This window comes from Zalophus californianus, chromosome 15, assembly GCF_009762305.2.
Source record: "Zalophus californianus isolate mZalCal1 chromosome 15, mZalCal1.pri.v2, whole genome shotgun sequence".
NCBI classification, from domain to species: Eukaryota; Metazoa; Chordata; class Mammalia; order Carnivora; family Otariidae; genus Zalophus; species Zalophus californianus.
The window spans coordinates 11,441,794-11,458,352 of NC_045609.1; the positions used below are offsets into that span (position 1 = coordinate 11,441,794).

The 16,559-nt window shown below is 35.2% G+C and overlaps 1 protein-coding gene across 1 annotated transcript in view; it reads right to left on the reverse strand.

Moving 5' to 3' along the window:
• Positions 1 to 16,559, reverse strand: part of RYR2 (ryanodine receptor 2) — a 732,757-nt gene that overhangs the window by 366,905 nt on the left and 349,293 nt on the right. The window contains 2 exon segments of the mRNA XM_027588196.2: positions 7,984 to 8,140; positions 13,614 to 13,688. Of these exon segments, the coding sequence (XP_027443997.2) occupies positions 7,984 to 8,140; positions 13,614 to 13,688 (232 nt within the window).

A 16,559-nucleotide genomic window follows, 5' to 3' on the forward strand; every position in this document is an offset into this window, starting at 1 on the left:
AACAATGAGCTTCTAACATTCTAACTTTTTGTTTTTCTTTTATCCAAGGGAATTAGTTGGTGGTCTATTTACAGACTGTGGACTGTGTTTTGAGAAGTCACAATTACTAATTGTAAAGTTATGCTTTGTCCGGTTTTTATTAAGTAGTTCACATCACTCTCTGGGTTAGAAGTTTTAATCATGGGGCGCCTGGGTGGCTCAGTTGGTTAAGCGACTGGCTTCGGCTCAGGTCATGATCCTGGAGTCCCTGGATCGAGTCCCGCATCGGGCTCCCCGCTCAGCGGGGAGTCTGCTTCTCCCTCTGACCCTCCCCCCCTCTCATGTGCTCTCTCTCTCTCATTCTCTCTGTCTCAAATAAATAAAATCTTTAAAAAAAAAAGTTTTAATCATGACATTTCACAAAGACTGTTGTAGTAACTATCTCTGATCCTCAGCTGAGGGAAAAACTGCTGAAGTAACATTAGAAAAAAGTAAAGTGTGATTATTTGCTGTGTAAAAGAACAAAGGCCATTCATGTTCTTTCCTTTTTTTATTTCCTGTCATTTTCTGTAAGTTAGGTTTAAGAGAAGGAGAAATTCAGGTGAGAATAATCTAGATGCTTTGAACAACTATACGCATAAGCATGAGTCAAGAATGTGACAACTCCTAAAAGCCTCTAACATAAAATTAGCCTATATTACTAGAAATACAGTGTCCAGATTAGGCAAATAATAATTTTACTAATACTCTGTATTAGCTACACTGTATCAAAATTAGCAGCTTTTGGTTTTGGCATCACTTTTTTATTCTTTTTTTCATTTTTTTTTTATTCTTTTGTTTCTGTTTTTGTTTTACTCTGGCTTTAGGAAATGACAGAGCAGTTAAGTTGGACTAATCCTCCCATAGATAACAATTATGAAATTTAGAAAAAAAAAATACTTTCCAGGATCTGTCTGAAGATGCTTGAGAGGGACCAAAAGCAGGGAGAAACTGGAGAATATTTTTCTCTCTGGAGGAAGAGTACCCAGGTGATTTTTTTAAAAGCTGCCTTTTGCTGTGGGGCATGTGCCGTGCCCAATCTGCCTGCAGATCAGGCAGAAGAAATCTGCTGCTATACTGGCTTGAGATATCAGAGAATACACTTTAGGGCTCACAAGCAGCCGGAAAATTAGATGAGCTAAATCCTGGACCAAAAAAGTATCTGCAAAGTCTGCTTATAAAATTCACCCAAATTCTTGCTGACTGCTAAACTATGCCCCACAGAATGCCAGCAGATGAAAGCTGAAATGAGTGAGCAGAAATACAAGCCACTGCCCACTGCAAAAGAGAGAACAAAACTGGAGATTCAGTCCAACAGGGTTAACTGCTTGCTGAAACTAAAATCATTCTTCAGAAAAAAACAAACAAAACAAAACAAAAAAACAAAAAAACCAAAAACCCTTAACAAAATTAAGAGCTCTATAACCTATCATTTCTAATATCCAGGGTATACTGTCAAAATAAGTAGATATAAAAAAACAACAAAAGGTGATCTACACTAAATTAAGAAAACAGAATCAAATGTGACCCATACCAAAGAAAAAATAGTAACAGGTAATAGAAATGATGCAGAGATAGCCCTTACAATTAGCAACTATTATAAATATAAAATACATTTAAGGACATAAGGGAAAACATATGCATAATGAATAAACTGATGGGAATCTCAGTTGAGAAACAGAAACTATATAAAATGAAATGTATTAGCAAAATGGAAACAATAATTGAAATACAAAATTAATTGAATCAGCTTAACATCAGCTTGGAATTACAGGCTAAGGGGTCAATGAAGTTGAAAGTAGATCAATAGAAATTTTCCAATCTCAATATCAGGCTGCCTTTTCTTTTCTTTTTTTAAGATTTATTTGAGAGAGAATGCACGCATGTGCATGGCGGCGGGGGAGGGAGAAGGAGAGAGGGTCCCAAACAGACTCCACCCTGAATGTGGAGCCCAATGTGGGGCTTGATCCCAAGACCCTGAGATCATGACCTGAGCCAAAACCAAGAGTCGGGCACTTAACCAGCTGTACCAAGCAGGCACCCCCCCAAGATCAGCTTGCTTTTAATAGCACTCTGACATAATAGGCACTTTGCCATTAAGTGGAAACTTTCCTCAAAAGACTACATAAGATTTAATCCCCATACCTCCTTCATTTAACTTAGGAAAGGTTTAGATCCTCACTATCATCTTGGTATTCACTAACATCCATAAATTTTTGAATTATCTAATTGTCCATCCTAGAAGAATAATCTTGAGATTTGAGAACCATAAAAATGCTCAAAAAGAAACAACTCTTTTTGACACAGTCTAGAGTTACTGAAAAGACTTCTATTTTTACTATTAGATGATTGTTTGGATAGACATTTTCTCTTTTGCTTCATGGACAACCACAGCATGCTAATACTACAACTATGAGCGAAATGCTGGCATTTTACTGAAATTGCTTCTCAACTGCCTTCTTTCCCACTTGACTATTACTTAGTTTTTCAAGGGCAGGAATCATATGTCTGGTTCCTTCACCTCAATGGCCCATATCCCCAGGAGCAGAATGGTGCCTGCAAATACCAGATTCTCAATAAAGATTTATTAAATGAATACATTTTTGGAAGAAAATCACATACCCCATCAGATTTCCCACAGAAAATATACTTATAAACTACTCCCAATCCTAACATTCAAATAATTCCACTTATGAATGCTTAGAAAAATCTAATTTCCTAATGAATATCAAAATGGTTCTAGGGGCGCCTGGGTGGCTCAGTCGGTTAAGTGGCTGCCTTTGGCTCAGGTCATAATCCCAGGGTCCTGGGATGATGGAGTTCTGCATCGGGCTCCCTGCTCAGCGGGGAGCCTTCTTCTCCCTCTGCCTGCCTCTCTGCCTATTTGTGCTCTCTATCTCTCTGTCACATAAATAAATAAAATCTTATAAGAAAATGGTTCTAGAATTAGAAAAGATCAGTATGAAAAATATTAAGTAACATTTTGGCATTGGGCATACCAAACTGGCTCATAAAGCCAAAACTATTTCTGACAACTGTCCATATGAAGTGATACACAGGCATTAGATATACCAAACGAAGCTCATCAAGGTCTTTTTAGAGGAGGGCAAGGGCAGAAGGAGAAGGAGAATCGTAAGCAGGCTCCACGCCCAGCATGGAGCCCATGCGGGCCGTGTGCGGCTCGATCTCATGACCCCAAGATCATGACCTGATCCTAAATCAAGAGTTGGACACTTAACCAATTGAGCTACCCAGGCACCCCAAGGCTCATTAAGATTTTTAAATTAGTTAGGTAGGATTATGTTCTTGTTATATGGACAAGGTAGTTCAGAGAGATTCTTCTAGCATTAATTGAAATCATCCTTAAATCCTTCTAAATTATTCCATCAGGTGGCTGACAGGAAGGGGGGAAAAAAAGGCTTTATCCTTCAAGGATGGCATGTTTGTTTTTGTCATGGTTGGTTTTCCTTAAGACAAACAATGGTTAAAGTTAGGAAAATTAAAAGGTCAAAAATTTTTTGGCTTCTTTATGGTGTCACACTTAAACATAAAATAGTCACTGAGAACTCGGAGTCTAAAAACGCAAGAGGGTCAGAGAAATTACTGGAACAGAGAGACCAGGCCAAGCTTTGCCCATCCAAAGCAGGGTTATAAAAAAGACACAGCTATTTTTTATCGCTGGTGTTCAGAAATCTCGTGAGGAAACACTCTGGTGGGTGGGTTTGTGGAGAGAAGGGCTTTAGAAAATTTCTTGTTCTGGAAGGGTCTTTGAGCAGCAGGAAAACAAGATCACAGCACCTTAGGAAAAGCTCTCTGATATCCTGTGTAATCTCCGCCCCCTGAGTGTAGGTTGGGCCAACGAACATGATGGGAGAGCACTCATGGTCAGATTACATTACATGGCAAAGGTGGAAAGATCCTGCAGATGTACTCAAGGTCCCTTTCAGTTGACAGGGAGCAAATACCCTGGATGAGTGACAGTTAATCAGGTGAGCCCTTTAAGGAGGACTTAGGCTTTCCCTGAACTCAAAGACGCCAAGCAGCTAGTACCCATGGGGTTCCACCCTAATCACGATCTTCCTTTCCGGCCACTTGCAGGATGGACTCCAGGCTTACTTAACCAGCCCTCACAATCTCATAAGGCAAATTCTCGTAATAAAAATCCCTTATTATACACATATCTCATGCTGGCTCTGCTTCTCTGGTTGAACTTTGACTGATACACCTCATCTTAACCATAGACGGTTTCAGTGAGCTCATTCTCGGGCTGACTGCCACTAAAAAGGATCAGCATAACAACTCTAACTGAATTTCTGTATCTTCTATGAAACCATAATTGGCATTATTTTCTATTATGCCATCAACACCCCTTGAAAAAGGGTGACTGAAAAAATGTATTTTGAATTTAATCCTGATTAAATGCAAAATCTATCTCCATCGATGACTTTGTATAACTATTTTGATAAGAAAAAAACAAATTCTCCACTCTGCTTTTATTTTTTCAGATATTTAATCAATCACTAAACAACCATAACAGATGATCACAGGTGAGCAATGTATCTTTTCTACCTGACATTATCATTATTATTATTATTAAATCTTTAATTTTCTTATTCAAGAGGGCTTTAGTTTTATTATTTACGTCCAGAGTCTGAAACTGCCACATAATTCATCCAAGCCACAGTTTCTCATCTGCATAATGAAGATTAAAAATATTATCTAAGCTTCATAGGCTTGATCTAGGATTAAATAAGATAACGCAGGTAAGGTGCTTAGCACATTACTTGGCATATAATAAACTGTTAGTTGTTATACTTATTTTCATTGTGTGTGGATATTTTAAAACATCTTAAACATTTTTTGAACCAAAAATTTAAAAAATCCCAAATAAAAATGACATACTAAAAACTATGTCCTGAAATGTTTTGTTCTTTCTATTTCTGCCTTGTGATCCATAACCCTTGTCATCTCGACGGCAGTCTTATTTGAGGTAGGTATTCCATAATTTCAGTAGCAAAAGGTTGTCGTTCAGGGTGTGTGGGGAAAAAGAAAACTGGAGAAATATCACCTACAGGGGAATATTTTAGTGGCATATTAAGCTAAAGACAAATTACATCTTGGGGGAAGTACAATACATTTGTAATTGGCAAGACCTACCAATGATTAAAACTGACATTTCAACACACTGGAAAGTGATGGTTCAAGTTTTAGCAGGTAGAGAAACTGAAGAACACTTGGTCTAAGAAAATCTACATGAATCCAATTGAATTCTTCATTATGTAAAATGCTGTCTCTAAAGAAGACCAACATAATCACTTTGCAATATATACATGTGTCAAATCATCACGTTGTATACCTTAAACTTACACAATGTTACATGTCAATTTTATCTCAATAAAGCTGGAAAAAAGAGAACATAGGTTATATTATGAACTATTTTCCACTTTATTCAGTGTATTCTGAAAATATGTACTCACCAACAATTGTTGAGTCTTCTGTCAAATCATGAATTTGAGATTGGGTCCTGAGTGCTCACATTAGTGTCAAAGACATCCCGATGACAATCAAAAAAAAATTCCTCCTTATATTAACCAGAATAGTTTTTTAAAGCCACTTTCACTTATACTTTTAAGAATAATCCTAATGGTTTGCTAAATTTTAAAGTGGTTTCAACAGTTACAGGTAAGTGACTGCTAATGCAAGTACAAAGGATCATGAGAGATGGTTTTTACTTCAGAATTTCCAAAACCATACCCTAAATCCAAGATAAAAGTTGATATTTTCAACCGATCTGGAAAAGTTCAATTTTTCATCAATAATGAACAGTTGATTTGCAACACAGTAGTACATCAATCAATAGTCATTAAATGTGTACTCAGAATGTATAAAAAAGTCTTTGCCTTCCAGAAATCGAAGTACTCATTATTTTTATTGGAAATAGGATAATAAAAATATATAAAGATATGACAGGCATTTTTAACCTGTCAATAGCACTAAAGGAAAAAAAAGCAACAAATATACCTTTAAGTGAAAAAAAAAAAAAATATATATATATATATATACACACCTTTAAGTGAACCCTATATTTATTTCAAAGACCAGGGCCATGATCAAATGTAATGAGAGAATCTATTTATACTATATTCTCTAAAATCTTAATATAAAAATAGTATTTTGTTTTAAAAATATATAATTTCATCTATAATTAAAGACTATCTTAATCTGTTTTAGTTGGTTCTAAGTTCAATGCTTCTTTATGATGTAATTGCAGAAAATAATTTTCATCAAATAGATTTCAATTTTAATTAGCTTAAATATAAAAATATGTATATATTTACTAATAACTGAAATATACACTCATACACACAACTGTTTGTAAGGGAATATAATTTTCCCCTTACTACACTTCTTTATCCCCTTTAAAAATTTTCTGTGACTATTATACATAATAAAGAAGTAATTTTAGAAAGAAATAATGGTTACTATTTTTATATTATAAGAAAAAACTTTATTACCTAATTTGCCAGTGATTTTAAAATGAAAATTCTGTGATTCTAGAAACAAAGTATTTTCCTGGCTTTCACCTCTACCTTCACTACTCTCAACCATGTTATCATATACAATTGTCATGGTGAATTTAAAAAGTGGAGTATAGGACAGTGAATTATTAACTACTTGCATATTAGAGTGATTTAATAGGAGATTAACTTTAGAGAAACTGAATAGTTCATTAAGAAGGAACACTAAGCTCATTCACAGCAAGACCAACTGTGCTTTCCATCTACAGAGATAAAGAGCAACTGCCCACCAGAGGTCCATGAAATAGAGCATTCAGAGCCGTCTATGGGTCCACACAACAAATATACATATGTGAATCCTGTCTGAGATCGTACATTGGGGTTTACCAGCTTCACCTCTCTATTCTCACCATACAGAATAGGGATCTACACTGCTGTGTCTCCCGGAGATCTCTGGGCACCTCCAGAGTCTGGAGCATCTTCCACCACTCTGTATACGGCAAAGCAGGACAACTAACAGAATGGCACTAGGGATGTGTGCTCAGGCTACTACTGTCTTCTCACATTTACTTCTGGACTCACCCAAACTTCCCTTTAGCTATAACAGGGACATCAGGTTTTCCATCTCTGCAACAAAAGCTAATCAGTAATCCAGCCTCATTCCTACCATTATGCTCAAATTTCACATTCCTCATTAGCTTAAGGACACAAGTATATAATTACGATAAAAATGAATACAATAGATGCTTGGCATCTGTCAACTCAACATGTGATTTTCAACTATTCCAGAGATACCTCACTGTTGAGGACATTTGTTATTTTGCTGAAGCCTGAATGGGAATCCATTGCATTGTGCGGTTGGTATGTTGGCGACCATGCATGATGTACTGAGGGGACCAGCTGTGCTGGAGCACCAGCATTCCAACTTGACCTTGATGCATATGTGTTTTTTCCTATTCTACTCATCATCTGGTTCAGAGGAATTTTTATCAGAGATCTAAAGAGTTTTCTTAGAGGATTTTTCCCCCTACAAATGATTCAAAAGACCTAAGAAAAAAGGTCTGCATGTAAGAACAGATGTGTAAATGTGCCTTTGAGGTTCTGACATGCTTTACCAACATATTGTTACAGGTTTGTGCTAAGTGCCCTTGTCAAAGCTTAAGTAAAACAGAAACAAGCTAGATGCATGTGTTATATGTAAACAACCAAAGAGCTATAAACCAGTTGAGACACCTGGGCAGTTTTAGTGGTTTAGGAAATGAGTTTTGCTGGAAAGGAATGGATGGAAGAGAAACTGGAAATTTAGAAATACATGTAAAAAAAATGCAAAGAGAAATGATACTCACATCCTTTCTCTATTTGCATTTCTAACATCAAAAGAAATGGGGACATAATTACAGGTGGGGACATAATTACAGGTAATCCAAAAATATATTTTCTGTCTTACCTTGGAAGATCGGAAGGTAAATGCAGTTGATTTTACATCAGCTTTTTCTTTGTCCATGAGTAGAAGGCTTTTGTCTTCCATGAGACTCAAGTATTTTCCTGTTGTGACATGGCGTAGTCGGAAAGGTTGGCCCCATCTTATGTGGCTTCCACTCCACCTAACAAATACAGTCAAGACTTAATCCAATAGCATCCACAACCACAGGAGAAAAAGCAATTAAAATATATGTGTTGGGACAATGAACTTTGCTTAGCATATATTGTCTTATTTAATGTTTCTCAAAAACTTTGTAATGTTGGTGGTATGAATTTCACTCCACAAGCAACAAAATGGTGATCCAGTATAAGATTAAGTAAAAGTCAATGTTACACAGCTAACAGTAGCAAAATTTAACACAAAGACTTTGACTTTAACTATAATGCCATCCACGCTATTTACTACCCCATGCAAAAATGACTAAGGACTGTGGCCCAAGTTAACATCTAATCTAGTCACAGATATGGAAATTTTAAGTTTCAAGAATACTTTCGAATTTACTAAAAACTTCTGTTGGATTTGCAGACTTGGAAAATAGTGGTAATTCAGTCAATGCCTAATTATGATTAACTGGAACTCATATATATAAAGTATATATTAACTTGAAACCTATTCCTATGCACTGAATTTTAATAATGTGGAACTATATCATTAAAAACTGATCAACAAAAAAGACAAACCAAGAATATGAGAATTCTAAAAAGGTCAAGAGGGGAAAAAAGGAAAAAAATAAAATGCAATAAAGAGCATACAAACTAAGGTTGCAGAAAAAAGATAAAAAGCAAAGTTATGATCATTAAAATCTGCTTTTTAAAATGACTTTTAGATAGGGTAGAGAAGAAAAATCAAGATACAGACCATCCTTGTTTTGCGCAGTGCTGTGTTAAATGAAGGTCGCATGTATCTGAACCTTGTGCTCACTACGGTACGGAAGGAAAACAACGTGATATGCACACCTTTAAAACGGTTATGTGCAAAACAAGGATGGCCTCTTATCAATGATAAAAATATGCTGAAAATCAAATAATTTTTTCAAGAAATAAAAATAAATGAATGAAAAAGATTTACCCTGCATATAAATTCAAAAGGAAATAGTGATGGTAAAGTTGATATTAAACAAATTAGAATTTAAGGCAAAAAGCATAAAGGGGATATAGTCAGGTATTTTATAAAGAGAAAAAAACATACTCTAAAAAGAACATATGTCATGAAGCTTCACAGGGCAATGGAAAAGAGAAAATGAGGCAAAAGAAAAAGATAATTACTTATAAAAACAATTACAGTGGAAGGTTTTATCATTAATGACTCAGACAAAAAATGAAAATATGGAAAATTTTACCATGATTTAATTAATAATCTTGTTTTGTTTTGTTTTTAAGATTTTATTTATTTGACAGAGAGAGACACAGCAAGAGAGGGAACAGCAGCAGGGGGAGTGGGAGAGGGAGAAGCAGGCTCCCCACTGAGCAGGGAGCCCGATGCGGAGTTCGATCCCAGGACCCTGGGATCACGACCTGAGCCGAAGGCAGACGCTTAAAGACTGAGCCCCCCAGGCACCCCTACGAAGCTTGTTTTAATATAAGGTGATCAAAAAGGTCATCAAAAAATATAGGGTCTTTTGTATTCTACAAATTGAGAATACTTTTTTCAAATTTACCAATCTTAGTAAACTGTAAGTCATTTTATGCTGATTTCCTAACTTGGATTTTTCACTTTGAGTATTAGCAGGGAAAACTAACAGAATACTACTGTGATAAGATTATTACATGGATTTGTTTATAAAGGCAATTAATTTGGACAAGTCTCCCCAGTAAAGTAATAACCGTGTACCAATAAACCCTACTAATAGCACAGTATTGTTAAAAATGAAATTAAAGTTTACCAAGAAGATAATATTAAATCATTTCTAGTCTAGTAAATAAACAAGCTTTGTTTATTCCCCTCTTATTAAATAAGTGTATTCTTCATGTTCTGCGTGGAGCACTGGGTGTTATGCACAAACAATGAATCATGGACCACTACATCAAAAACTAATGATGTAATGTATGGTGATTAACATAACAATAAAAAAATAAGTGTATTCTTTGCAGATGCTATGAGAAACACAATTATTTTTAATATTCACTTTCGTTATTTGAAAACCATCTAAATGTTTTTTCCTAAGTAATGACTCATCCTAATCATAAAAAACAACTTCGTTTTCAAAATAGTTCCAAATTTGGACCATGTAATGCTTTGCACTAGATTTTTTAGAGGGTATTCTGGATACTGTGTACAAATCTACTTAATAGGGGCGCATATTTATAAGTACTCCTTTCAGGTCACCAACAGGATTATGTTAGAAATGGAAATGAATTTGGCCAATTATCAGCAAAACACTGTAAAGTCTAAGCACATTTTCTTTAGCATACAGCCATTCAAATTAGCTGGCCTCTAATGCCCATGGCCCAGAAGAAAAGAGAACAAGCCCAGGAGAATCAGAGGGCAGCAAATATTTAGTAAAAACCAAAACCAGTAACAGTAACATAGTGATACAATGCAATTTCCATGGTGACATAACAGAAAACTGTTCCCTATGTATTACCTATATTCACTTGAAATGACCTCAAAGAAACAGGAAGTATTTGGTCACTCTTCATGATACATCCACCTTTGATTTTGTGGGTTCTTTGTAACATATAACAAAGTGGAATCTGAAGTATACTTAATGCATATTTTTAATTGCAATGAGCATTCCTACTACAGAGACCAACGTATACTGTACTTAATATGTTCTTACAGCTTTACATTGGGATATAATACAGGCATGTGTTTTCTATTATGTTTAGCTCCCAAGGTTAAAACTTACCTTATTAAAATGTTCATGATACTGAAAAATTTTTGACAACATTAATTTTATTTGCAGGAGTATGCAATATAAAATATATAATTACTAGGCTGCATAAATTATATCAAATATATAGTTTGAGACCTGGTTGGAGGAAATAAAAAAGAATATCCCAAATATTATAGTATAAGTATTGCCCTTTGGGTATAAAATTCTGTTGTAAACATAAGCGGAATCTTTGACTATCATTTTCTAAGTACAAAGAAAAAATGAGTATTTATGCGGCCAATGCATATAAGAAGGCATGTAAACTCAATGCAATCTAATGTGTACCTTTACAATGAAGTCAAAGTAGTTCAAAAATTCAATAGAACTTGAACCTGAAAAAACACTTAACATAATTACATTCATTACAAGTGAACCTCCTGCTTTTCTGCCATAGACTGGAAGATGAAATGGTGTAAATCAAGGTCAGAGTCCAACAGAAACATCTCTCTTTCATTTTTTAAATGGTTTTGAAAAACTACCTGCTCTGCTATTGTTGTCAATTCCTTTTTTCTTGCTGTCATTTGGATTCTGAGGCAATCAGCAGACATGCCCACTTTCACCTCTGGCTGACCCGGAGATCAGGCTCTTTCTATATTCTCTGTCACCCCCATTCAAGTTAAAACAGACCCCACATTTCCCATGTCAAACTTCAAACATTAGGCAACAGTCGAGAAGAAGAATCAAGACCACATAATGCAAGGATGCGCAGGACGATCTGGATTTATGTTATTACAGTTCATCAAAAACAACGTTGACAACAGGCAATTAAAAGGAAGCCCTGCCTGGTTTTCAGGAGTTCGTAACCTTCCGGTTTTTTAATCTACAAAATGAGAGAGATTTAGGGCCTCCTTTGCTCAAAACAAACCAACCAACCAACCCATTTCTCTAAGCACACAATCACGAACGGGAGGGCTATCTACAAATTTGAAAACACCTCTGGAGTCTGTTTTCTAACGGCAGCAACATCTGTCCAAACTTCACTTTTATTGACTATTTCATTTCTCTAATTAAGCTGTCATCTTTATAAAACACAAGGTAAAGGAAATACAGGTAGGTCTTTAAAATCCCTTTCTTTCCCTCAATTCTCTGAATCCTTTATGAAGCACATGAAAGCTTTGAGATCTCCTTCCTTTGCTTTATGAGGCCGCCACTTCTTTTTCCATCTTCAGTGATGCATTTCCAGCAAAATTTTACTTTTAAATTTCAATGCTTACCAAAAGTTTTAATATTTAGGTGATTTCATCAACTATGTATTTACATGGAAGAATTTATTATCAGCTAATTAATAATTAATGGGGTTAATATAGAACTTTTTTAAAGTTACAGACTATCATGAGAAATATAAAAATATTTTACATACATATTTTTGTTGCATAGGTATATGCTAGAGTAAGCAAAAAAAGTCTTTCAATCACAAAAAAATACCATTTGGGATAAAGAACTCTGTCATGGCAGAGTAACAAATATCATGACAATGAGAAAGAGAGTACATAAACTAACACAATAGAATTAAAAAATAATTTACTGTTAAGGAAGACTATGTTCAAGTATTTTTAAATAAACAAAGATGGGTATTAAATCATAGCAGTATTTAGAGTCAATGAGATACTTTTAAAAGAGTGGTATGCTCATTTCATTCTAAAATATCACTACCTTTAATACACCATAAGTTATATTCTATGCATCTATTTAAACTGATAATGAAAAAAAAAACAGCAATGAAAAATGTGCATTTCAAACCTTACAAAGCTCAAGGACATCTTTCAAATTTTTTCAAAACTGATGTGTGGGATATCTAAGCCAAAACAACTGAAGACCACTAAACTATTTTAATCATCCTTAGATAAGCAATAATCTCAAAACAGTAGGCCTTACAAAGCTAGCTATTCTATATAAGATAGTTCCCTACAGCCATTCATGGAAACTATAACCTTAAATCAATAATTTCCTAAAAGTGTAATGTAATTGGGAACAAATACACCGAAAACTTATTGCTTTGTAGGCAAAGGAACGAGCCTTCCAACCAACAAAAAAAATCTGACCAATATTTTAATTCTACTTAAAATAATTCAAAATGACACCTTTATCATCATTGCATTATCTATAGGAACTAAAAGTCAACCTCTGAACAAAGTTTTGAAGCCACCAAAAAGGAAAAAAAAAAAAGAATATGAATATATATATTTGTTTGTATATACACAGTGACTTTGTATTGCAATCCACATTTCTTCCTCAGCTATCAAGGTGTTTGTAAATAAGGAGAATGGCTGTCTGTAACGACCCTTGCACTCTCGTTCAAGTTTCCTGTTTTACATGGGCCTTTAGACTGTCAAACCCAGACAATGTCAGGCCTGAAATGCGTTAAAAGGCTTGCAAACCATTTGTCCTCTTTCCAAACCTTACGTCACTCTGTCCTAGGAGCACCTTCTGATAGGAGATGCACAGACGGGAATGAGAGGATGTTACCAAAACAAATCAGGCTAAAGACAGGAGCAGATCATACAGAATTACTGCATACCGCGTAGTGAATTTAAGCTAAAGAAAGCGATATAAAGGTAGGCAGAAGGGCAAGAAGAAACACTCCACCACTTTCTCAGTGTTTCATTTGCTTGTTTGCTGTGGTTATTAGTGTGAGCTTTCACATAAAAGCTCAAGTCCACAGCGCTGGAAGTATTTAGTACACGTGAAGCACTCAGCTGTATTTACAAATTCTACTTACGCAACTCTTAGTGTCTCTAGTCTCCACAGGGAACGTGCATGAACAGATACAGCACCACCTTCATAGTGAACAGTTCTGGTTAAAAAAAGAGAAAAAAAAGCCCAATTTTAACATGTGTCATTCTTGGACTCTGCTTTCTCAAGTCAATTACAAGAGAAAAACTAATGGAAGGCCTTTAGATAAAGTTATACTTTGTGGCATGAGACAGTATAGCTGGAAATAAAAATAAGAGAAATAACAGTAACAATGATCAAGGTAAATTTGCCCTGAACAATTTAAACGCATTCTCTCATCATTTTCTCCCTCCACTCCCATTCATTCCCTTTGCCTCTCCCCTGTCCAGCTCTCCCTCCCTCCCTCTCTCCCAGTAAATTAATTCACTTTGCTTATTTAACTTATGTCCATAAAAGTACTCAGCTATGAGTTTACATATGGTTTAATATCTTATTATTTCAATACACACATATAATTATTTGTGGTTCTAAATTTTGTGCTAGATATATAAAACATTGTAAAGAAACATAAGAACATAACTAAGTTTAGTGCTTTATTATAACAATCTGCAAAAGGATAAAAGTATAAGGATCACCAAAAATATAAACCTCAACAAAAAAGTCACACACACAAGAAGAGAAATAACTTTAAATGAGCATCACACATGCACAAATTCCAAAGCTCTCATTATGATAATTTGTTAATATGGTAGAAGTAACGCTAAGTAATTTATATACATTACCCAAATTGAACTCTGTGCCAACCCGTTGAGATGGTTTTAAGGAAACCAATGCTTACACATACTACCTGTTTCCTCCCTGAGACTCACTGTCTCTGTCTCTACTGGATCTCTTTCATCATTCAAACACACATAACCCCATTCTATCTCAAACATAACACACTTGACCATATTCTCCTCTCCTGCTCAACCCCTTAATCTGCCTCATGATCACCCTCTCACTTCTCTGTGCATTCCAATCCTCCTTTCAGACCCACTTCTCCAATGAAACAGATTTGCTAAGGCCATCAAATGACATTCATGTCCCAAATCCAATGGACTGTTGTTGGTTTGGTTTGGTTTTTTTACACTGTGGAAACACCTACTGTCTTGACAGTTTTTCTAACACCATTCCCTCTCACCTGCTTTTCCTCTCACATACTTAGATACTACTTCTCATCGTTCTTATTGTGGAATTTTCCAATATACACAAAAGTATAGAGATTATTATAATAAATCTCCATATACCCAGCACACAGTGTCAACAATGATCAATACAGGGCCAATCTTGTTTTACCTATAACCTCTAGTTACCCCTCCACATACAACTCCAAAAAAAAAAAAAAAAAATACATACACATGCATAAAATTCACTTTTACGAAATATCGTATTTTTATGTTCAAATTTTCCATCTTCTCAGAAATGTTTTGTTTTTCTGTTGCTCTTTCAAACCAAGATCCAAACAAGATGTACAAATTGGCTAAGTATCTTAAATTTCTCTTAAGAACACTTCTCCCTTTTTTCCTTGTTGGCATTTTTTCTTGATAAAAATCTCTATCATTTGTCTTAAGAGTTTCTACATTCTGGATTTTGCCGATGACATCCTCACAGTTTTTAACATGTACCTCTAAAACGGTAGTTAGATTTCTAGATCTAGTGTTTTATACTCCCTGCTACATCACATCTGAAGGTAATAATGACTACTTCTCTCTTTTTATATTAAAATTGAATGGTAGGTTCAGAATCACTTTGATCCATCCATTGTAAGAGTTTTACACGTACTGATGAGCAATGCCATAGTGGTGGTTTTCAATCATGGCTGCAGATGTAATTATGTAGATAGCTTTTTAAAACGTGATGCTATACTCTAACCAATGACCAATTAAACTGCATCTGGAGTCAGGATTTTTAAAAGCTCTCCAAATGGTGGTCATAAGAAAGTCATGTTTGGAAATCATGGTGCAGATCAATTTCTAAACAGCAGCACTACTGGTATTTGGGGGGCAGATAATTCTTCTGAGGCGGACTGTCCAGTGCCCCAATCCCTGGCCCCAACCAACCAAATGTCAGCAGTAGCTGTCTCCTCCACCACCACCTCCTGGTTTTGATAACCAAAACTGTTCCTAGATGTTACCAAATGTCTTCTTGGGGACAAAACCAACCCCACTGTTGAGCAACTGGTATAGCTCAGTGGCTCTCAATCTTTAGCGAGTATGAGAATTATCTTGCAGGCTTTTAAAAATACTTATTGCTGGGTCCCCAAGTTCCCAATTCAGTAGATCTAGAGTAAGGCACAAGAATTTGCATTCCTAAGAAGTTCCCAGGTGACCTTGGTGCAACTGGTCCATATTCTGAGAACTACTGGGCTAGAATCATTATTTTATTAGGGCAGTGATTCTTAGCCTTGGTTGTATATTAGAATCACCTGGAAAGCTTTAAAAACTCCAAAGCACAATTCTCAGACATATTAAATTAGAATCTCTGGGTATATACTTAAAAATAAATGACAAAATATAGATGTATATGTGTGTGTATACATATATAGATACATAGAGAGATTTTTAAATCAATCGGACCTTTCATAAAGACCTTGTATATGGCCATAAAGAAAATTTTATCAGATTTTTTGAAACTAAAGCTATTTACTCTTATTTTCTAATTATAACCAATAGCACTTGGAAATAAATACTAAAAAGATTTTTATAACTTAACAACTTGGAAAACACAAAGTCTTGTAAATAATTCATGAGTCAAAGAGGAAATATAAATCACACCCTATCTAGAATGTAATGAGGACAAGAACACTTCATAACAAATCTAGGATTCACCGGTAAACTTTGAAAAATTTAGGCTAGAAATCCCTTAATTATTAAAGAAGTAATGAAAACAAAACTCAAGAGTTGTCTGAAGAGATTAAACGAGACCAAAATAAACCAACAGAAAATAAAAGGAA